The sequence below is a fragment of the Epinephelus fuscoguttatus genome, linkage group LG16 (assembly GCF_011397635.1).
Source record: "Epinephelus fuscoguttatus linkage group LG16, E.fuscoguttatus.final_Chr_v1".
NCBI lineage: Eukaryota > Metazoa > Chordata > Actinopteri > Perciformes > Serranidae > Epinephelus > Epinephelus fuscoguttatus.
This window is the reverse complement of record NC_064767.1, coordinates 30,415,718-30,440,825: the sequence shown is the minus strand read 5'-3', so window position 1 is coordinate 30,440,825 and position 25,108 is coordinate 30,415,718. Positions and strand designations below refer to the sequence as shown.

General features: G+C 41.3%; 1 protein-coding gene across 3 annotated transcripts; it reads left to right on the top strand.

The window, feature by feature from the left end:
- Positions 1-503: 503 nt before the first annotated feature.
- mypn (myopalladin) lies at positions 504-23,394 on the top strand. 3 transcript variants are annotated; one of them, XM_049600427.1, is made up of 21 exons: positions 504-732; positions 3,250-4,353; positions 11,065-11,240; positions 11,331-11,382; positions 11,503-11,941; positions 12,033-12,107; positions 12,205-12,346; positions 13,547-13,570; positions 13,969-14,085; positions 14,174-14,933; positions 15,645-16,742; positions 16,826-16,958; positions 17,470-17,547; positions 19,244-19,465; positions 20,332-20,481; positions 20,566-20,645; positions 20,892-21,018; positions 21,253-21,460; positions 21,569-21,734; positions 21,853-21,986; positions 22,096-23,394. In XM_049600427.1, exons 2-21 carry the CDS (start codon positions 3,251-3,253, stop codon positions 22,272-22,274), a joined length of 5,463 nt encoding a protein of 1,820 aa, XP_049456384.1. In that variant the 5' UTR covers positions 504-732; position 3,250; the 3' UTR covers positions 22,275-23,394. The 3 variants fall into 3 exon arrangements, with proteins under 3 accessions (XP_049456384.1, XP_049456385.1, XP_049456387.1); XM_049600428.1 differs by lacking the exon at positions 13,547-13,570; XM_049600430.1 differs by lacking the exon at positions 17,470-17,547.
- The last annotated feature ends 1,714 nt before the right edge of the window (positions 23,395-25,108 follow it).

Here is a 25,108-nt window from a genome sequence, read left to right as displayed (position 1 = left end):
TTTTCAAAAAACTGCAGGTCACTGCAGATGCCAAACACTGGATGTATGTTACTTTGCTGAGATAATACTTTCTAACACACTGCAAAAAGCATTCATGTTCAAACAACTGAACAACTGTGAATAAAATTTCGGTTGGCTTAAATACTGTTTCAGAAATCTGTTGCAAAAAAATCTGTTTTCTAAAACCAATAAAATCCTTGAATCCAAGCACACACTACTGCCAGATTTTTTTTTTTACCACTGACACTGTACTGACACTTACAGTGTACGACAACTGACATAAGTGCTTTGAAAATTGATTATCGCTGTTAATCTGCTGTGTTAACATTAGTGTCTGGGAGGCTCAACAAGGGGCTTCTAATTCTGTAGGATGGAGGTCTCTGACAGACCACTGGAGGAGGAATCCCTTTACAGCATGCTCTCCCTGGCCAATGAGCTGGGACGCCACCCAGACACATGGGCCAGGCCTCCCCAAAATAACCTGCGACTACTGCACTGACAAATGTTGCTACTTGTACTGGTGACATGTTTCCCTAGCTACACGGCTCCATATTTTCACAAACTCCAAGGTGAACTCTGTGCGATTAAACCCGGGAAGGCTGGGCAGCTGCCTGTGTCCAAGATTTCCCCAGGTGGCAGCCACCGGAAGACCGGAGTCTCCCTCTTTGAGCACAGGTGCACTCTGAGGATTTACCAGTCCTTCACAGGGGGCCAGCTGGGTTTATTCTGAAGGTAAAACACATCACCCCCTAATTTGATTGTTGTTCACAGAGTCATGTTGGCTGTCTTCTGGCATGAGCCTCGTATGCTGTGCATAGACTCAGAAAATCTCTGACATTGAGCCACAGACAGGCTGCAGTCTATTTCTGTTTGTTAAATTGAATTATCTTAACCTGCCTGCATGTGTGTTGCTGTGTTTAGCCAGGGGGCGTTCGTGTGTGTGTGTGTGTGTGTGTGTGTGTGTGTGTGTGTGTGGGTGGGTGGGCTGTGACTGTGTGTTCTCTCACTCAGCAGTGTCCCATTTATGATAATTAGAGATCTGTTTGTGTAATTTGATTAATGATTGTTGTGGCTGATCAAAATCATGATAACAAGGGCACACGGGATGACAGGGACTGCTTTTTTTTGTTGATTTTCTTCATGTAAGATGACCCCTCGCTATTATTAGATATGACTCGGTGGGCTTGGAGCCTGTTTGCAAAGGATTAATGTACACAACAGCTGCAGCTTCAGGTCCGTTGGAAGGGCATTGCTGCCTCTCTTAATTGCGCTGATTTGAGTGTCAGTAGCATATGTGTGCCCTATCTCATGTCTGGATTCAATAACTTGCTCATGCCCAGTGTCAAAAAGTTGTGCAAAGACTAAACATCATGTAGATGCTGGTCTGAGGTGGAAGCCTGCCTGGATCCCATCAGATCTGGTCTCAGTGCATGAACCTGATACCCTGTCGAGGTTAGAGGAAGGCTGAAATAAGGCTAAAATAAAAAACTATTTTTACCACATATCCCCTGCTTTTAACTACAGTCTCTGTACTTATGTTCTATCTTTGCTCCAAATATTTCAAGTGTAATATTACTGTCAGATATATCTGAGCCACATATCAGTATGTGTTTTTGTTAGCTCTTCACTGTATGTACCAGATATATCTGATAAATATGTGAGGGGATCAAAACAACATTTTTTTCATTGACTTCTGACCATTAATCATTTCCAGTTAAAGGTCTGTTAGATGTGTCAGTGATTTGAAGGGTCACGCTTAGGTGTCATTTAAATTGGTGCAATTAAGACATGTCCCAATGACTTTTTGAAATGGCTGATTTTATCCTCATCGCTTTTTAAGAGCATAAGTTGAAAATTAGTGCCAAGAAATGTTGACTAACAAATAAGAACACTGTGAGACAGACTGATTTGAACAATAAGAAAACATACAATGCAGTGTAAATATAGGAGACGAATGTGCATTGTCCAAAAAAATAAAGTAGGCTAAAAAGTAAAGATCAGTACCTTTAGCAAACTCTTGACACAACTTTTTCATGTCCAAGTTTTCCATTTTCTCTCTGTGAACATGACAACACATATAAGCTATTAAAGTCTCATACATTTATTAAAATGACTTGATGTGTCATTGACACGAATAGGTACCACATGAACATTTAAAGAGGTTACTTCCCCAAACAAATGAGGACTTAAGAGTGAATCATGCCTACATGTGTTGACTCAGCAGGGAAACGTTAAATAAATCAGCTGATCTACAGGAGAATAAATACATGAAAGTAATACAGAGTGGCTGAGAGCCTTACTGCATTATTTTCCATTATATTTTTATATTTCAATTTTATTTTTTTTTTCATCTGAGCCTTTATGTTCTTATGTGACACCTTTGAAGCCATGAATGTTTTATCCTAACAAAAAAGGTATAAAGTATATGTAACTTGTGGTATAGTTGTGTACTTCATATAACTTCTTTTTGGGGATTCAACTATTAGTGATTAACCTGCCAATTAGCTTCTCAGTTATTGATAAGGCATTTGTTCTATAGAATATCAGATATAGATGTTGCTTGTTTGCTTGACGGTCTGAAAAACAGTCCAAAACCAGAGATATTTAATTTTCTATCACAAAGGACAAAGAAAAGGGGTAAATTTTCAAATTTCAGAAGGTGGATCCTGTACAACTTTTGACATTTTTGCTAAAAAAAAAAAAAAAAGACGGTGGCAAATTTGAATTATTGTTTATTAGAATTAATCGATTAATCGACTAGTGGTTTTGATGTCTTGAGACTGATGTCCTGCAGCCACTGGTTTCAGTAATATTCAATTGCAGTATGAAGACAAACTTGCAGAATTGAATTATATGCTAAACAAGTGCATCCATCACAGCGAACACTAAGTTGACATCAAGGACATATGTTTCATTTCAGCTTTGGGGGGTACACATATGAAATGGGGGGGTTTGGTAGTCTTCCCCCAGAAAAAATTTTATGCACCAATTTGTGCATTCTCTTAATCAATTTATATTGTAAACGTCTTTAAAAGTTTTCTGCTGCTTATATGCCCCCCAAAAATCTATGTATATGACAGAATTAATTTTTTGCCAGTTAGATTATTGTTGCTTTGTAATGCAGTGATAATGGACTGTAGTGGGCAATCACTGGAAAATAATCAACAATAAAACGAAAAATATTTTTCACACAAATAGCTGTTGTTGTGTTTAGAATGTAATTTTATATCTTGTGATTATTTTCCACAGGATGCAGGAAAACAACATTGACCAGCCGCCATCACTGTCTCAGCTCCTAAGAGAGAGCTACCTGGCAGAGGCCAGAGCCCAGCAGCGGCACAGTGAGATGAGCCGCTCGGACGCTTCCTCCTCACGTCTTCAGATTTATGGCTCACTCAAAGGCAAGGCTGAGGACTCAGTGGGTCACAATGAGCCCCAGTTACCAGACCTCTCAGCCTTCCTCAGTCAAGAGGAGCTGGATCAGAGTGTGAACCTGGCCCGCCAGGCCATCGGACATGAGCCACGAGAGGAGAGGGCAGAGGTCAAGGCCTCTGTCGTGCCGTTAACCCACTCCAACATCTCAGCCTCAGCCTATTCCTCTGAACCCCCATCTATTCCCTTTGCTGCTCCTTTTGCCGCCACATCTGCTGTGCCTTTCACCCAACCAGCCCCTGAACTCAAAGAACTGCCAGCTGTACACACAACATTCACATCAGACAGAAAGATGCACAAAGCATCCACACGGCAGGAAAACATGATCAGGGACGCAAGGGACTCTGCTGAGGGGTTCAACGACTTTAACAGGTCAGCAAGGAACGCCCCGTACGGCCCAGAGACCCAGTCCAAGAAGGAGTTCCTCAACAAGGCAGCGGACTTCATTGAGGAGCTCTCCTCTCTCTTCAAGGCCAACAGCTCCAAACGGGTACGACCAAGAGCGTGCAAATCCCACAGGAGTAGGACCCAGAACAAGAGCCAAAATGATGGGACAGTTTATCCCATCTGTCCAGACAACAGGGAGCGCTCTGCCATGCCCGCAGAGGTGGAGAAGGAAAGATCCAGCCCTGTTGTCAGCCACTACCCAGAGGCCCGGCTGGACTCTGGGATTGGGCGTGTGGAGTTTCAGGACAGCAGGATTACTGAGGGGCAGCAGTATGACTCTGTTTTCCAGGAGGTGGAGGAGGAGGAGGAGGAAGAGGTGGCTGAAAGCTGTGCCCTGACAGAGACTCCATACCCGGCGGAGCCTGCGTGTGAGCCTCCTTGTTTCATCCAGAAACTGAAAAGTAGGGAGGTTCCAGAGGGCAGCAAGGTCCAACTGGACTGCATTGTGAGAGGACTCCCTGTGCCTGAAGTCCGGTAAGGCAAACGAGCGCTGTTAATAGTTTGTTTCTTAGTTTGCCAGAGATACAGTCAGACTTTCTGCTTCCATACTCTTAAAATAAGTACGTTTGCATTGAAAAGATGTAAAACTTGAAAAGGCAGACAGATCAGTGTGGTGTGAGGTGGTGTCAGTGGCAGCATACTAAGGATCCATTTGATCAACTTTTAGTTTGGAGAAGATGTTACTAGAGTTTATGGTAGGGTGCCAGAGCAGGGATGGTGGCATGATATCAGTTTTACTCAGTGATGGAATGTAACTACGCACATTTACTCAAGTACCGTACAAATATGGAGTGTTTCTAATTGACTTACACATTTCCATTTTATGCTACTTCTTACTTCTACTCCACTACAGTAACTAAAGCTTCCTGACAGCTTTGGTTACTAGTTACTTTGTTGATTAAGATTTTACAAAACATATGACAATATTATTATATATAATGCAAATTTATAGATTTAACTCCCCAACAGTACATAAAAAGGTCTACTAACTAGACAACTGATTCCAACAGTAAAACAAAAAACACATAAATGCATCAGTAACAGTAATTTAATGTCACATAATGTCTAATAACATAACACTCACAGGGGATATTTTTCTAAATTATGAGGACATTTACTTTTGATAGTTTACTTTTGATGCTAATAATACTCACATACTTGTACTTGTATTTTCAATGCAGGACATGTAACGGAGTACTTTTAATTTACAGTGTTGCTACTTTTACATTTATTGTCTGCTGACAAAGGAAATATGTATGGGTGTCGCAATATACCAGTATTGACAATAACCGTGATATTTATAAAAATAAAATATTAATATCATGTTACTTTCTTTCTGTTTTCACTTTGAACAGTTTTGCCCGCCATTTTATTATTTTATCCACTTCGCTTCAACCGATCACCACCAAAATTTTATCATCTGTGCCATGTCCCATTATCAACATTTCCTGAAAATTTCATCAAAATCCATTCAGAACTTTTTGAGTTACTTTGCAGAAAAACAGACAAAAAAAAAAAAAACAACGCTGGCGAAAACATAACCTCTTTGGTGACGTCCAATATTAACTTATAACTCATACATTTACTGGTATTGCCACCTATGTCTGCTAATATGTAACAATTTCTAGTAACATAATATTAGTTCCAAAAATATATTTGAGGTAACGTAAGCATGGTGTCACTGTCAATTTGTCCACCAGAGACCACTGATGAGTTAATTTGTAACTGTAAAATGTCCCACTGAGGATACTGTCTTTATTCTTTAATAACCACATTTAAGGAATCAAGAACTGTGTATATGTGTCTAATGCATTTATATAGGCTTTTCACACTGTACTTAGCCCCAGGCTAAGGGAGCAAGCGATTGGCACGGTCCTGACAAATTCCAAGTGGGCTAACTCTGATTTTGAGCCTAGCATCTGCTGGCCCTCTGAAGCAGACAGATAGATAGATGTACTTTATTGATCCCAAATTGTGAAATTCTTAAAGCCCTGAGATTGCAGACTGATCCCCTGCTGGACTTAACCCAAGGCTAAAAGTTGCCAGTGTGAAATGGGGCTAAGTAAACAACATAATTTTAGAATATCAACATGAGATACATGCTCCAGCTAACCCTGCAGGGGTAGCAGAGGTATAGTGCGAACTGTACAGCCTTGAGCTTAGGTAACAATGTGTGTGTGAAAAGGGGCTAAGCTAAGATCTACTCATAGCCCTGTGTGAAAAGCCTATAAGCTAAAAATATACATACATATCAGCCAATTTATTGTTTTCAGAGAGTTTTTAACTCAAATAGTTTCATGGATATCAGCCCAAAACAATCCGGTATCAGTCAGACTGTAGTGTATACATGGGGTTAAAGATGGAGCCATGTCTGTGCCTGGGCCTCAGACCATTACTGAACAATTACAAAGTGTTTTGAGAGGTGTGAGGTAGGATGAATGATGTTTCTTTCTTGGGACTTCCAGACAGAAGTGACATGTGATGATAGCCAACAGCTGATTCTGAATGGTGTGAGTGTGTGTGTTTGTGTAGGTGTGTGTGCACTGGTGGTCGGTCAGGGTTATGTCTGGGACAAACGATAATCACATTAGGCTTTCGGTCATTCTTAAGAATGAGGGCGGCGTCCTGATAAATGACCATTTACAGTCAAAATGTGCAGAAACAGAAGAGGAATTTACACCTCTCACTGCATTCATTTAACTGCCTTTGATTTCAGAGTAAAGCAGATTACACTGTTAAGAATAACATGACAGTACTTCACAGTTTGTGTTTGCTTGTCTCATCCTTTTTTATGGTTATGGAAGTTTAGTTGGATATGTATTAAAACCATGGCTGGACTCTCAGCACAACAAAGCCTTGAACTGAAGTGAAGCTGAGGCGTCAGACTATAGGGGGCATGGGCTTGTTAGTCCTACTGAACAATGTTGAGCCACTAACATATACGTGCCCAGGGAGAATGTAGCTCTCGGCCATTTTTAGACTGGACTAGCACTGGGAGCTGCAGCAGTGTCTGATAATGGAACCTGCTGAGCTCTTGGCAGAAGCATGAAGAGTTTGGTAAGATGATTTACACAGATATTGCTTCACCATTTCTTTATATGGTTTGTTTGTGGTCTGTGTGTCCTACAAGTCTGAAGAGTCCTGTTTCAGTGGATACGACTTAAAAAACTCTCGTTTCCTTGACATTATGTTCAAGCTTGGCTCTTATTTTACATATTCTGTTAACATAAAGCTCTTTAATAGACTTTAGCGTGATGTTTATGCTTGTTTCTTCTACCCCTTCAGCTGCTGGGTTAGTGTAGTCAAAATAGAGTTGTCAAGTTCATATTTCCCATCAGTTTGCAGTGGTGTATATTGTCTCTGGTGCGTCAGGGTATAGCATTGTGTGTATACGGAGTCTAAGTTTAGCCTTATGCGTATGTGATTGGGTCAGCCAGTCAGAGCTCCCAGGCTCCAGAGGGAATCTCCTCTCTGGTTCTGAAGTCCAGAGGGAAAATAGCCATGACAGGTGCAGTGAGCGGGGTCTTTGCCGTGCAGATCAGCCACCTCCTCTACTACTCATGCTTTCAATTTAGACCCTTACTCACTAGAAATGACATAGCCTCGCCTCGGGCAGAACACTGACAGCACATTCCAACATGTGCTGTATCCAAGATCCAGATCTTCAGCATAGCTTTGTGTTTTCATTGGAAACTATGCCAGGATTTAAAAAGAAATACTTAGAGCTCAAATGAATTCATCTCTATAGACAGTTGAGAAGCCATGGGGAACTTAGTTTGTGTTTTGAGGAATGTTTTTTTTTTGTTTAAACTGCTTTTTGAAACACTTTGGTCTATCTGGAGTGAGACATTTTAGCTGGTAATATGACTGCCTGCATATTTATTTGTAAAAGTGTTTCATATATGTGATCCATGAGCTTGGTGAAAGCACTGGATATGATTTTATAATTTTATGATGAAATCCTGCCAGAAAGTAACACATCACCTCATTCCTGCATGTTTATTGGCTGGATTGTATAAAGCATCAACCTCATCTTCTCAAAATAGACGTGCTTTGACGTAGAGGCTGCTGCATATGCTGCTGATCAGGACAAGGAAAATTACAGGTTCACTATTATAGTTTCACAATGAATAAATAGACTGTTGCCAACTGCAGCTGCAATGTAGAGGATACTACTGAGTGGAACTAATGCCAGGTACATAATGTTAGCCAGTGAGGATGTTTTTCTTGTCACTTATCACATTTTAATATAAGTCATGCCAGTCAGATTACAATACTGATTACTAAAACATGCTTTGAATGAAGCCAGATACATTTATTGCATGTCATTTGTCCCTTTAAATCAACTGTTTTGCGCTCCTCATCTTCATAACGTCAACAGTGCATTGAAGCGGCCTCTAAACTGGCACACTCACATTGCTTCTTGTCTTACAGGGAAATTGATAGGGCTTGCACATCAAAACATTTTTCTCTTGGCCTGCATAACTCTACCGCATGGCACAGAGCCAGAGGCACTATTAGGGTACAGGGAAAGACACCGCATGGTACCAGCCTCATAGAAATGGTGTCAGAAGGTTAAGAGAAGGAAAGGGAAAGCTGTGTAAAAATGGGGTTTTACATAATAAAGCAAGGGTAGGAGAGTCTTGGCATATCTTTCTGAGTTGAGTCACATTACAGTGCTATCACTGATTTGGAAATAGAAGCAGATTACTGCTGAAAACAACTCAAATAAAGTGACTGACAGGTGACGAATGAATGTAAAGGGGTCATTGAGGGTTTGAATGAAATGATGGGAACTGTATACTTTTAAGTAGCAAAAGGACTCCCCCACTGTCCAACTTGCAATAAATCATTTATTTGTGACGTTTCGGTACTAGACCTTCATCAGGCAAATAGTTTTTTGTTCATGAGAAGCCATCTTAAATAAGGAGTGGTTGTTTCTCCACAACCAATCCCATTCCCACGCGTAAACACAGAGGGACAAAATCATCATCAGGTAATTTAACCACACAACACAAAGAGACAGTAAATAAACAACAAAACGCTTTGTGTGACATCAGTCTAAAGTAATCCCCACATGTCCAGAAGAGAAATGCATAATATAGTGAATCGATTATAAATAAATGAGTATTTCAAAATATTTTTTAGCAGATAGGTTTACATTCTAAGTTAAAAACAGACATATTTAATGAACAAATCTCCATATCTAGTACAAAAAGGCACATCTATCATCGAAATATACATATAATAACAATGATCCAAAGTTCATTTTGTTCATTTTGAACTACACACACTTACAATGACACTAAATGACAAAACCAACACATTATGGCTGGAAAAGAGAGCCCGCCAACATATATGTCCATATTCATACGTATCCAGAACTGATCACAGAAATATATTTAGGAGCAACTCATCGTTCAAACCCTTGGGAGCCAAAGTTTGGAGGGTATGAATCCAGTAAGCCTCACGTTGCTTTAGTAGCTAGGGCTACAATACAACAATATACAATACATACAACTAGGAAACTTAAACAGAGGATGAGTGAACATAAAAGCTCTATACGTAGAAATGACCGGGATTATCCCGTGGCTGTGCATTTTAATGATGCTCACCATGATATCTCCTCTTTACGTTTCTGTGGCATTGAACAGGTAAACCTGCCACCTAGGGGAGGTGACCACGACAAGCTACTAAAGCAACGTGAGGCTTACTGGATTCATACCCTCCAAACTTTGGCTCCCAAGGGTTTGAACGATGAGTTGCTCCTAAATATATTTCTGTGATCATATACTGAATGCTGTGTTGAAACATGGATCTTGATGTCCCATTTGCTTGAAATGAAAACATTGTTGGCGGGCTCTCTTTTCCAGCCATAATGTGTTGGTTTTGTCATTTAGTGTCATTGTAAGTGTGTGTAGTTCAAAATGAACAAAATGAACTTTGGATCATTGTTATTATATGTATATTTCGATGATAGATGTGCCTTTTTGTACTAGATATGGAGATTTGTTCATTAAATATGTTTTTAACTTAGAATGTAAACCTATCTGCTAAAAAATATTTTGAAATACTCATTTATTTATAATCGATTCACTATATTATGCATTTCTCTTCTGGACATGTGGGGATTACTTTAGACTGATGTCACACAAAGCGTTTTGTTGTTTATTTACTGTCTCTTTTTGTTGTGTGGTTAAATTACCTGATGATGATGCGTGGGAATGGGATTGGTCGTGGAGAAATGACCACTCCCTATTTAAGATGGCTTCTCGTGAACAAAAAACTATTTGCCTGATGAAGGTCTAGTACCGAAACATCGCAAATAAATGATTTATTGCAAGTTGGACAGTGTGCGGGAGCCCTTTTGCTACTTTTTGGTCTTTTTTCTCCGACACACCTGTCTTGTTTTATAGATGTGCAACGTGCTTCCTTTGTTCGAACTGTATACTTTTACCTTCACAGTCACCAACTCTTATCTAAAGTCAACCCCAGTTAAACACGCTTAAAGGGACAGTTCACCCCAATATCAAAAGCTCATATTCTTCCTCTCACCTGTAGCTATTTATCAGTCTAGATTATTTTGGTGTGAGTTGCTAAGTGTTGGAGAGCTGTAGAAATGTCTGCCTTCTCTCTAATATAATGGAACTAGATGGCACTTGGCTTGTGGTGCTCAAAGTGCCAAAAAAATACATTTGAAAAACTCACAACAGCAATGTCTCTTTCCAGAAATCATGACTCAGTTACTCAAGATAATTTACAAATCTTGTTATGAGCAGTTTCATGTAGGAACTATTTTCTTTCTAATGAACTACGCACGCTAACCAGATCACTGCACAGGAGGAGGCGTGCATCTGCTGCTAGCTCACCTAGCACCACTGAGCTAGCTAATGTTACAGCTCAGTCGAGGAGGACGCCATTAATGTTCACATCTCATGTTGTCACAAGTACGAGCCTCTTGTCCATGAGTAGGTGCATGCTACTAGTGGTCAAAAACTCCACAGGGTACCTTTAAAGCTAATGGTAAACAACTGACACAAAATTGACCATCATATTTGCATATTGAACATGCTTTTAATACTAACAGACTAATAATTGAGAATATAGTTTTAGAGAATACAGCACTAAAAGAAGCTTACAATGCTTGGGTGCACTGAGCAGTTTGCTGTATATGTTTAATTCCAGGTGGTTTTGTGAGGGCAAGGAGCTGGAGAACAGCCCTGACATTCAGATCATCACTAACGGCGAGCTGCACTCTCTGATCATCGCTGAGGCCTTCGAGGAAGATACCGGGCGCTACTCATGCTTTGCATCTAATTTCTATGGCACTGACTCCACGTCAGCTGAGATCTATGTCGAAGGTGATTCTGTCTTTCTTATTGACACGTTTTACAGTGAAGTTAAACACTGTCAGTGATGGAGTGTGTGCTCTTGCTTGTTCAATCCAACAGGTGCCTCCTCATCAGATTCGGAGGGGGAGCAGCACATTGAACATGTAGCCCAGTGAGTTTTTACCATTTTGTCATTAAGACTTACTTTTTATTTTTATGGAGCTTTAGCTACTTTATTGCAACACTAAATAAGAGGTTACCTTTCTTTCTCTCTCTCTCTGTGATTTTAAAGGCTACAGAAATCTACACCTCCATCAAAGAGTCAGACTCCCTCTGTAGAAGAGCGCGATTCTCCGTCATCCCAACCTGCAGCAGCCACTGAAGAGCCAGTAGAGCAGCTCTCCTCTCCACCAACTAACCAAATAATCCCAGAACCTTTCCTACCAGTCTGGACATCAGCCACCATACTTCCTGTTCAGGAGCCCCCTACAACATCTGTGGCATCCACAGCACAACCAGCTCAGGAGGAAGCAACAGTGTCACCTGTGCAGGTGTTTCCTTCTTTGTCACCTGGTGATACAGAGGTCTCAGAATCCCAGGAGGTGCCTGTCACATCCACACCACCACCAGTGCAGACAGCTGCAGCGATAGCTACATTGCTGCCTTTGAACTCAGTGGTCTCCACTGTGCTGCCTGTCCTGTCAGCTCCAACACAAACACCCCAACCTGAGGTAGAAGAGCTGAAACACTTCCTTCCTTTATAGTTTCTGCTCAGTTTTATATATTTTAATCAACATGTCTTCTGTGGGCTTTTATCTTCAGAGTCAAACCTCCAACCACAACTATCCACAAGGGTTGAACAGCCAATCTATCATGGCTGCCCCAGTATTCACAAAGGTAGAGGCCTTTTTTAAAAAAAAAAAAAAAAAAAGCATACTGCTGCTGTCAGTTATGTGTTTATTAATGCAACATATGCAATGTTTTGTCCCACCAGAGCCTGCAGGACCTCCATGCCTCAGAAGGCCAGCTGGTGGTGCTAGAGTGCCGTGTGAAAGGGGTGCCGTCCCCTCGAGTGGACTGGTACAGAGATGGAAACATCATAGAGGACTCTCCTGATTTCAGGATCCTGCAGAAAAGTAAGATCTGCTGCTGCCCAAATACTGTCATATTATTAAAAGTGCAAATGAGCTTCATGTATTTTTGAGAGAGCTGTATCTCTGAAATGTATACCATAGCCAGATCTGACATGCTGTGTTTCATAAAAACACTTGGAACTCTGAGATTTAAAGACGTAATTGCATCTTAAATGAGTCATTTTAATTCAGATATATTTCTGTAATCTCACAGTTTCTTAAAAACCATGTTGTGCTGAGAAGAAAATGAATCAAAGAACTGATGCTATAATAAAAACATTAGTATTGTCTTCAAATTAACATTAAGTCCTTTATCTTAATTTTTTTTTATGAACCCAAAAAGCTAAAAAAAAAAATGTTAATGTTGCTCTGAAAGAGTGTCAAGTTATGGATGTGTTTACATGCATAAACCTATATACAGTTTAAATAATATAAAGATAAATATACCATATAAAGATCATGGAAAAGAACAGCAACAGTCTGGGGGGCGGCAGGTAACTCTCAACCCTAGTTTATGCCTCTTGAATATTAAAGAAAGATATCAAAGATGTGACTGTTAAATATATGAAATGGCCAGGAGTTGCTATTACCACTAATAATAAGGTCATACTCAGACACTGGAAGGAGAGTGATCGTCCAAATTATCAAGCATGGCTTAATATATTGAAATCAGCTTCCTACAAGCTTATCATTTATAAGATAAACAGTAAACAGAAAATTTCTTCTTGGGAATCTGGGAACTGTTTCTGATACATTCCAGGGTAACCAAATCAGAGCTAAAAACATAAAGTCACAGCTCAGTGGTGAAGACAATTGGTGTATGTTTGGGTCAAGGGGGTGGGAGTATTACTATCTATTGTGTGGGGGTGAATTAATGTGCGGGTGTGTTAACAGGGTTATGTGTAGGTGCTGGGAACCTGTTGTAATCTGTTTTATTGATTTATTTAGTTTATTTAATTATCTTCTATTATTTTCTTTCTCCCTTGTTTTTTAATCATTTGTTGTTTAATATACTTTTGCTATCTTGTATAACTTAAAGAAAGTAAATATGTTATCTTATAAAACAGTGTTGAATTGTGGAAATCAGCAGCATAAATATACTAAACTCAGTGATGACATTGAGTCTCAGAAGTGCTAATGATTCTTAAACCATAACATTTACTGCAGTTTCATGATGCTTTTTGGTACTTGTTTCCATTTCAGAGCCCAGATCTCCAACTGAATCAGGTATATATTAAACCCTCATCAGTCAAAAACACAAGTGTTGACTGCACCGAAGCAGCTGCCTGTTTGTATATGATGCTGCAGTGTGTACATATCAATCTGCTCAAGTGTTTATAGTCCTTGGCTGAGGCTTCTGCTCGTCTTCTGTACATAAGCCAGGGCTGCTTTTCCCTGACTCTGGACCATATAAGGTAGTCTCTCATCCTGTGTCAAACCACCATGGCAGATCACTACAACCTGCTTTAGCTGCAGATAGACTCTCAGCCCCAGTAACACAGAGAAACCTCACTGCTGGGCATCTCAAACAAAAGTCATGTATCTGTCCTCAGTGTTAAGAGGGTAATGTGATGCAGTCACACCAAGCCAAGCTGATTATGTGAGTATCATTTCTTTACCTTTAGAGGAAATATGCACTCTGGTCATTGCTGAGGTCTTTCCTGAAGATTCGGGGATGTTTACTTGTACAGCAAGCAACAAGTATGGAACCGTGTCCAGCGCTGCTGCTCTAAAGGTCAAAGGTAACACTTCTGTTTCACTCTCAGCTATTGTGCATTCTTATAATTGTACATAGCAAATATTGATATCTGTCTCTCCGACTCCCATCAGGCAATGGCAGCAACAGCCACGTGAGGCCTTTCAGCAGTTTGACAGTAGAGCCCAATCGCATCCATGAACCTTCATCAGCTCCCACTGTGAACCCTCAACTAGAGGTTACTGTGACCAACAGCATCAAGCCCCACTCCAGCACCATTCGCCTAGACCCGCTTATCTCTAGCACCGTGCGCCTAGACCCCTTGAGCACCAGCACCCTCCGTTTGGACCCAAATGGCTCCAGCATGTTGCGTCCAGACCCCCTTCGCACCAGTCTACCCAGTTTGGAACCCTCCAGCCTAAGCAGCAGCTCCGGCCTCAACTCTCGCAGCAGCAGCACCCCAAACTTAGACCCCCTCTATGTCCACCAGAACCCTCCTAGATCCAGTGGAGCACATCCAGAACCACAGAGCGGCAGACAGGTGCTCTCACACCCAAAACCCTTCATTTCTCCATTTGCAGTTGAGGCTTCAACTGAACAGGAAGTGTCCAGACCTGTAGTGACATCGCCTGACACAAGCCCCAAAGTTAAGGGAACCCCAAACCACCAGAATGGGAGCATTATTGTGGTGCCCCTCCCGGATCCGCCTCCTAACTCCTGCCTAAAGACGGGCAACCAGACGAACCACAAAGACTCCAGAGTCGGCCTGCGTGTGCACTTTAAACTGCCCGAGGATGAAGAGGATAAACAGAGTGATGCATCCAGTCAGTGTGATGATGACACCACCTTGTTGGCTAACAAAGAACCCCCACCAGTGCTGGCTAAACCCAAACTGTGAGTAGTCTCAAAAATGTCCCAACTGTGCTGAAACTGACACTAAACCACAAGTGTGTCAGAATGCTCTGTGACAGTGTAGTATGAGGAGAAGGGAGTTTGTAGATCATGTCCTCAGTTTGTTTTGTATCAAAGTGAGGGAGATGGGCTGTATTGAGTGGTGGGAGGATCCTCTTCTCTTGCTCAACTTGCAGCTGTAATCAGTTGCAATTCGTAAATGAATGCATGCGGACTTAAAATGTGGACCTTCCGGCTCTCTAAAACAAAGGATGGCATTTTCTATTTGTAAGTTTACTTCTATGCATTTATGTTCATCTAATATTTCAGATGATGCTGTAAATTATATCCTGTATGGTTTGGTTAGCCTGTTTAGTACTGCTCTTTTAACACCATAAGATAAATATGGCAATTTGTCCTGTTTTGCTTCATCTAAGTAAAGTTGCAGTAATTTGATGATAAATAAAAGAGAGCATCCTGTTTAGAATGAAAGTGTTATGTGTCTTGAGCTTGGACAGTGTTTTGTTTCTAGGCTTCTTGTTGGTAGCCCATACAAGGGCAGAGTATTCTTCATGCTGACTTTGGCTCATTCCTGCTGGGGTTTACAGGGTGGACTTAATTTATGAGAGCAGCGCACTGAGCCGCTCTCATTTTCACCATGTATAGTGTCATTTTTTCACAGTTCTTTAATTTGAGTTTTGCTTCCATCAACAGGGACCCGGCCCAGCTCCAGCTTCTGCACAACCAGGTCCTCATGGAGCAGCAGCAGGACACTGAGCCTCAGACCCACATCCGCACCCCCACCCGGCCTCAGTCCCAACCCCAACTCCAGATTCAGATCCAGCCTGAGGTCCAAACCTCCAGCGAAGGTCCACTGTGGTCACCCAGAATGCACCGTGAACCCCATCCGCCGCCTTTCCAGACCTACGTTAACACCACAACATCCCTGCAGCAGACGCCTCACTCTGCACCTCCACTGACCACCGCTCCCCCTGCACCCTCTCTGAGCTCTGCTCCAGCACTCAGCACCACCTTTTCACCTCCTCTCAACACTTCTCCTTTTAGCTCCCCTCCTTCAATCCCTCAGCTAAACACTTCCTCCCTGGTGACCTCCCCTCCACCTGCCCCACAGCTGAAAACAGCTCCTCCTCTTAGTGTAGCTCCCGTAACCCAGATGAACACCATCCATGCCTCTCACATCAACCTGTCCCCTGCAGCTCTTGCCAAAACTGCCCCCACACCCCAATTTTTCTCTCCTCCTGCACCAAAGCTTACTACAGCCCCTACAGAGCCAACCCCAGCCTTACAGCAGCTTACATCTCCTACTCCTCTACTGAGAAGCACCCACGCCTCTCTCATGAACCTCACCGCCACCTCCCACACTTTCAACTACACCCGGCCTAAAGAGTTCATAGCTGCTCAGACCTTCTCACCAGTCAGGAGTCCCTCCCCAACAGAATCACCAGTCCCTCTGCTCCAAGAGCTGGCCGCCGAGCTCAGTTCCTCTGCAGCTAGCTCCCCTACTCTACCACCATTCTCCCCCCCACCCAGGATCTTCCCCACGAGGGTGCTCAAGTCTCCCACCAGCCCTCCTTCGCTCGTGTCCTCACCTACACCAGTGTCGGGGTCTTTACTAAACAGTGTGTTCGCCATACGAGCTCAGTCGCCTCCCCAGGCCTCCTCACCCACATCCAGCAGCTCCACCCCTAGCCCCATTCAAAACCCTGTGGCGTTCCTGAGTGCCGTCCTGCCATCACTGACCCCGAGTCCACTCACCAACTCAATGGGCCTGCCAAAAGGCGCTCCTTTAGGGTACGCTCTCTGCAAACCGCAGTGTTCATAAGATTGGTGAACTGTCACGTGCTCTAATACGTGTTTTCCTTCTGTCTCTTCAGGCTAAAAAAGAATGTACCAAAGGTGCGCCGCCCGTCCATTGAAGACATTCGTGAAAGCAAAGAACTTCTCCTCCATGACATCGAGAAAAAGCTTCGATTTAGAGAGGACACAATATATCTTGCACATCAACAGGTACCAAGTCGTCTCCAGCTCTGATCGATGTCTTCCTTTTTGACTGCTTTACTGGCAGTGATGTAGTGGTGAATAAATATAATAATGCAGCTTACATTACATCCCTGCTGATGAATGTCAATAAATGATCAATTTGTTGACATGTAGGTATGTGATCACAAATTTTTAACTAACCAACATTTAACCAATGACTGTGCTGCATTCTCAATTGTCTCCAGGCTTCTATTTATGTATTCATATTGAGATGAATACTTAAGTAGATATCTACAAGGATATTAAAAGACAGATTTTTAAAAGTGTAAAATCATCCTGATTGACTCAGAGGCAATGAGGAGCTCGCTTCAGTTCAGCAGAGCATCAGCCATCACTCCCTCCCCAGTCATTCACTGTTGTGTGCCCATGTAGTGTAGCAACAAATGCATGCTATTAACAATTAGCTCATGTGTTATTCCATCAGTATATGTTTGTGTGTCTGTGTTGGCGTTCATCATCCATCCCTATCCTCTCATAGAAGCTGAGTTATGAGGGGAAAACAGCGAGCAGACCCCTTGGACCAATCATTCCTGCTACTGTCATTAACTATGATGAGGTACAAGGATCCTCCCGTCCCAAGCATTGCTTTGCTCGAGGCTGTATGGGTTATTCAAATGTTTCAGACCGACATTTAAAACTTTATTATCTAAATACTATAATTTATCGATATCTCTAATCAAGCATTTAAGCTTCTGTACTAATATAAAACCTGCACGAATGATCTGAAAAATTAAATTTAGGGTTAAAATTCATTAAACTGATGAAATGTAACGACTCTTTTTCAACCTGGACCCTGTTTTCCGATGTTTTTATGTCTAAGTGACTAATGGGAACAACAATTTGTGAAATTGTTCCGGCATACAGCAAGAGGGCCGCAGCCAGCAGTGTCCAAATGTAATCCCAACAGGCCCATCAGACTTCATTTTAATAAACAATAAATTTATCATCGTAAAACACACTTCTTTCAAAGTCGACAGAAACAAGAATTATCGCCTCTGAGAACCAGTCAAGTTGCAGTTTCAGGTTACATCCATGTCTGTCCAGACTCATATGTAGACATGACAGAAGACAATGCTTCAAATATGGATGTTGCTTCAAAGAAGCTACAAATTCTAAAATATTACAGATAACACTAAGATGTTTCAGGGAAGTTGACCTTTGACCTTTTGGATTTAAAATGTCATCACTTTAATTTTATCATTAGACATTTGTGTGAAATTTTGACATAATTAGCATATGAATTCTTGAGTGCTGGCCAAAAACATCTTTTGTGAGGTTGCAGTGACCTATAAACACTAAAATCAAATCAGTTCATCATTGAGTCCAAGTGGACGTTTGTGCCAAATTAGAGGAAATTTCCTCAAGGTATTTTTGAGATATCTCGTTCACAAGAATGGGATGTATGAGCTTAAGTCTGGATAGCCAACCCAAAAACATAATGCCTCAAGCCACGGCTGTTTTTTTGTTTTGTTTTGTTTTTCTTTTTTTTCTTCTTTAATAAGACAAATAACATACACAGCATATAGCAACCAAAGCATGGCTGCATGGACATTGCAGCCTGTTTCGCTGCTGCTGGCTGCAGCAAACTTGCTCAATAATGGACCAATTTAAAAAATATTTGTTCCCATTTGTGAGGAACAACATGGGAAAATAGGATCCAGGTTGGAAAATACCAGTTACCCCTAAACTAATGTGACACTCTCCCCACTGAAGCTTGCAGCCCATTTCTTCTGTATGCATTTCGGATTTTCCCAAAAGGCCATTTTAACATAGTCCTTCTTCTTTGCAACACTTTTCTGAAAAAGAAAAAAAATGAACTCACAAACCTGCATATTGTTTTTTCACACACTTTAACAATCTCCTGCTCGTTATGTCATTCAACTCTTCAGTTCACTTCAGTTCATCTTCCTCTGTTCTCTGTTTTACCTTCAGCCTTATTTTGTTTGGTTGGATGAGAAAAATGTTTTACCGAGTGATAATGTCAGCAAATGCCGCTGCATGATCCTCATCATCGAGTAGTTTAAAGTCACAATCTGTACCTTTCTGTTCTGAGATCTGAGTTATAGATTGTTACTTTAATACTGCGGTTGCTACATGATAACCAGATGCACGGTGTCGCAGGTTCCTGATTAGTGCATACCTCTCCTAAAGCATTTGTTGCTTGTCTCAGTGTTAGGCGTCCACGTCCAAGACAGATGCAATGCGACACTGACTGTGGTCATTACTTGTATGTGGTGGTTTTCCTCTTCCAGGAGTACAAAGTGTCCAATTTTGAGCAGAGACTAATGAGCGAGATCGAATTCCGTTTGGAGCGGACGCCAGTGGAGGAGTCAGATGATGAGGTGCAGCATGATGACGTCCCGAGGGGAAAATGCATCGCCCCAATATTTGACAAGAAACTGAAGAATTTTAAAGCCATGGAAGGCGGGCCTGTCACTTTCTCATGTAAAGTCGTGGGAATCCCTTTTCCAAAGGTGAGAGGTCGACAACTTTTCCGCAGAAATTACTGTATGTCCTGTCATTTTCATCCCTTACGTTTATTCTCCACTCATCTATTTTTATTTTCATTTATTTAACCAGATAATATCCAATTACAATAAAATCAATTGTGACCTGCCCAAGAAAGGCAGCAAACTTATCAAGTACACAATGATTATATAATACAAGAAAATACAAAACAATACATAATAAATTTGATGTCTGAAATGAAGATTTATGTCCAACAAAATGCCAAGATATGTATATGCATCAACAAACTCAATACCCACACCTTCAAGGGAGTTATAAGAGAGAGAAGAAACCTTAGTAAAACTGGGTGCAAATAGCATTGCCCTAGTATTGTTTGCACTTAAGAGCAGTTTTAAGTTAATGAGAAAATGCTGTAACAAATGAAACAAAAGTCAGACTAAAACTTGTTAACTGCAGTCTTAACAGAAGGAGCAGAGGAATACATGATTGTATCATCAGCATGCTTATGGCACACTATTTGCTTCATCTGGTTACAAACAGTAGTGACATATAATAGAAAGAGCAGAGACTCCAAAATAGATCCTTGAGGAACTCCCTTTTCCAGAGCAACGGGATCAGAAACAACATCACCAAATGTGACAAACTGCATGCAGTCAGTTAAACAACTCTGAAACTAGTTGGCCACTTTATGACCGATACCAGCTTTCACCAGGATGTTAATAAAACATGATGATCTACTGTTTCAAATGTCTTAAATCTAAAAACAAACAGACACAGAATAATTGGTCTAAATCCAGATTGCATGGGATTTAGGATACTGTGCGAGTCTAGGAATACTTTCAGCTGATCTGACACTAAGGTGTCTTATCAGGTTTACTGGTTCAAGGATGGCAAGCAGATCTTGAGGAGGAACATCCATTACAGGAAGATAAGAGAGGGGGATGGGACCTGTGCTCTGCATATAGAGTCCACGACCAATGACGACGATGGCAACTACACCATCATGGCAGCTAATCCACAGGTGATACTTCACACATCCTGTTCATGCTGTCAGCACCTTCTCCACAGCTGCAAAATCTAATATGTGATATTTAATGACCACCAGGGACGAATCAGCTGCTCGGGTCATTTGATAGTCCAAACGGGACCTCCCCGAAACAGACTGACACCTATTCACTCTCAGAGGTGAGCAGGACTGAGTGTGCAGTGTGATCTGCAGAGGTAAGAAGAAGTCTTCTGCAGCATGAGGAACCAGCCATTTATTATTTTTCCTCTCTGACAATAATGACATTATGACATTATCATATGTATCTTTCTAATCTAATATACTAACATGCACCACTATAAAGATAAACATGGATTAATGTCAAAGTGTGTGTTTGTGCCCTGTACATGTACATGTACATCCGCTCACCTCTTTATGTTTTTTAGGGTGCGAGCCCGCATACAGGAAGTTGAAGGTGAGCAAACGCAAGAGCGTTTTTTTCGGCCTCACTTCCTCCAGGCTCCGGGGGACATGCTGGCTCACGAAGGACGACTGTGTAGACTAGACTGTAAGGTAGGCAGCAGGTCCTGGCATGTACAATCTGTAAATATAAAGGCAATCCAGACACTTAAAGTGGAGTGGAGTACCTGGATTGCCCGTCTGTGTTTTTTCCCCGTTTTCCAAGAGCATCCAACGCACTTTTTTGATCTAGATTTGATCATACAGAGTAACCAGTCATCTCTTTTTTTGCAATCTGTAAAATATAACATTTTTGCTTCATCTTACTGTCAATGTTTTGTCTTCCAGGTAAGCGGCCTCCCCAACCCAGAGCTGATGTGGTTGGTCAATGGGAGGCCAATCTATCCAGACTTTTACCACAAGATGTTGGTGCGGGAGAATGGCATCCATTCTCTCGTCATTGATCCTCTGACACAAAATGACGCCGGCACATACACGTGTATTGCAAGCAACAAAGCAGGACAGAGCTCCTTTAGTCTAGAGCTGAAAGTTGTGGGTAAGGACTGGATACGATCAGTGACAAGGAATTGATTACTTGTTAAGTGCAAATGAGCTGAAAATTGACTGTAGAAGCTCCAGTAATCAAAGTCTTATCCTCTTTTAGAGAAAGAGATGAAGCACCCTCCTGAGTTTGTGGAGAAGCTGCAGAACATGGGTATTCCTGAGGGGACTCCAGTCAGGCTGGAGTGTCGGGTGGTGGGGATGCCCCCTCCAGCCATCTTCTGGAAGAAAGACAATGACACCATTCCTAAAACTAGGGACAGAATCAGGTTGGTAGGAGTCCTGAATCTCTCTGTGTGGCTGTTTCAGTTCAATGTGTTACAACTTAACAGTTTCAAATATCTCTATTGGAACTGTAATAAATTCTCCATGATCTGTTTATTTCAGCATGTCCCAGGATTCAACAGGATATGTGTGTCTCCTTATCCAGCCGACAACAAAGGACGATGCTGGCTGGTACACAGTGTCAGCAAAAAACGATGCTGGAGTTGTATCCTGCACCTGCAGGCTTGATATCTATGGTGAATATTCTGTCTAGCTGTTTAACTATCAGCTTTATCAAGACATGTTGCCACATTTTTTAGCTTGTCGCTATTAAGAAGTAATGCTAGCTATCTGCTGCGCCTTCAGCACAGTGGCATCAGAGCATCCCTGCACCCATGAAAAAGACTCAGCGCACGGGCAGCCGCTATGCAGCTCTGACAGGCCAGGGGCTCGACATCAAGTCAGTTTTCCCCACCTCAGAGACCAACCCCATCCTGTTCTCCAGCTCCCCTCCTGAGGTCATGCTGGAGAGTGAGGAGCTGTGACGCTGCAGCACAGTGACCCTCAGAGGCCTCCCAGCACACGCTACGACCTCTCTGAGGTCAAAACAGTAGAGGGCTAAAAGAGTGATCCGAGCATTGTCATGTGATTTGTGTGATGCATTTGAAGTGATACACTCAGAGTAGAATGGCAAAGAATTACTGTGTTAAAGCTATCAGCATTGATAGTGAGTTTGTCACCATTCCTATTTATTCAAGTCATATGAAGAGTGTTTTAAATACAGGAAAAAAAAAAAAAAAAACAGATTTGCAAAGTCTTAGCTCTTGAGCCATCAGTGGAGTTGAATAGTGTTCTCTGACAGGTTTGAATGACACACGTTTGTTTTCTACATCATATTTAGCTACGATAGTGAGGCTGAGTGTTAGTGGTAACATCTGTTCTTAATTGTTAGTCCTGTTCTCGAAGTGGTACAAGCACTGCTTAATTTTATTGCAAAAATATAGATATACCTGTATTGGTAGTAATAGTTTCTTTTAAAGTTTATATATAAAAAAAAGTAGTTTTAATTTATTGTTTATTACTAATCAGAGATAGTTTACAGTATAATAATAGACATTTGAATGTGCCATTTAGATCAGTTTATTTAAGTGGCTCCAGCAAGATAGGATTCTTTCTACATTTACCCAAGTCATTTATTGGTTCACATTTTTTGCACCATTTTTTCATGTGCTTGCATGATAAAGGCTGATGAAGATGCAATATTATATAACAGAACAAACACACTATGGCTGCTCACAGTCATAATAATAACATGCTGTTAGTTGACTCGTGGTTAGTGGCTGACACAAAAACTGTTGTGATTTTTTTGCTTTCAGGTGATTTAATTCATCTTTGTATTGACAAAGATTTATCTCGACCGCATCTATAGATGGAGCTGCATCACCAGAGGAATGAGTCACATGAGACGAAAGTCTCTGTTGGCTTCACTTTAAAATGACACCAACAAGTCACACGTATCCTACAGAGGTTATTACTGAACTCTGAATAACATAAATTCAAGTCGTTTTGAAAACATATGAAAGAAAAGCACATAATCAACTGATGTAAAGTTGCACATTGTAAAATAGTTTTGTCCTTCTCAGAATAAAGTTATATTTATTAAAATGAGTGATATTTTTACTCTGCTGCATGCTGCTGCTGCTGCTGCCCTATTTTCAGTGCTGCTTTGCGCCTGATGAAGTTTAGAGTCGGGTCTGTCACGATCATTACGCTATCGGCTTATCGAGGTCGGTAAAAATGATCAAGGTCATGTCAATATATCCCGTTTTGTTTACAATATTTCCCGTTATGTTTACATGCGTGGTAGCTTATTGAAGAATGTCAACAACATTTTTAGGATGCCAGAATAAAGAACAGGGTTTTCTCTACCATTATAAGACTTGGACACAGTGCCTAAGAAAAATAAAATAAATATATCTCTTATCTACACACTGTGTCAGAGTTTCACCATGGGCAGGGCTCAGGCAGCTCCTCCACACACAAACATTCATTCATTCATCTTCTAACTGCTTCATCCTCTTGAGGGTCGCGGGGGGGCTGGAGCCTATCCCAGCTGACATCGGGCGAGAGGCAGGGTACACCCTGGACAGGTCGCCAGACTATCGCAGGGCTGACACATAGAGACAAACAACCATTCAGTTATCAATTAACCTAGTCCCCAATCTGCATGTCTTTAGACTGTGGGAGGAAGCCGGAGTGCCTGGAGAGAACCCACTGACATGGGGAGAACATGCAAACTCCCACGCCCGGGATCGAACCGGCAACCCGCTTGCTGTGAGGCGAGAGTGCTAACCACCACACCACCGTGCCGCCCCACAAACATTCATTAATTTATTCATTAATTCCAATTCAAATGTCTAAATATTCTTATGAATTAAAAGTCCATTGCTCTCTGAAAGGGTGCACTTGCATTATTATGCTATTATCATTATATTAGTGGCATATAATGGCCACAGAATGATAATAATCTTGTTTATTGCACTTATTTTGGGTAAAATATATCATCCAACAAAAATAGTTATTGTGACAGTTCTATGTAGTGTGTCTCACTTCATCTCTTTATGAGAATTTAATGCAGAATGTATTAAAAGTGGGTAATGGGTAGTTGCGTCTGACATGAATGTGGGTTAAAATCTAAATTTCTGCTGTCATTACTGAGAGCTTGTTTTGACTACGCTGTAATCAGAGCCCTATTAGCTTAAACTGATGCCAGATTCAAAGCAAATGGGAAAGCTCAGAAGCCAATTAAGCATTGCTAATCAGTCCAATTAGAGGGGAAGAGAGTTCAAATAGGCATAAAATTACATTCACCTTACGTGACCTAATTATACTCGGAGCCTCATCTCACCAGCTGCTAGGCCTACTTGTTAACTGGGTGCTGTATGTGTTGTAAATATCTGTGGGATTTGAATGAGTTTTGTTTTTAAAATCCAATGGTTTGGATTTTTTGTTATTTATTTAATTTATTACACTCATGGCTCACTTGTACTAAATATTACCATGATGTTTCAAATTCTGGTTTACATTTTCTAAGCATACTCATTTTTAATACTGCTGTAATGACACCATAAGAGCAGCAATGATTTTAGTTTGTTACAAAACCAGCAGTAAAAGTCCACACATCAGGAAGCAAAAGTAGTGGCTTACTTGTAATCTCATTAAAATGAAGCATGAGCTTATTCACACTGCTCCTGTAAATTAATCCTGTGATAATAATGAGATTTATCAAGTCAACACACACATGCAGGGAGAATCTGTTCTTACACTTTCTCCTCCACTGAAACATAAGCTTTGTGCCCTAATCTCCATATCTCCATAA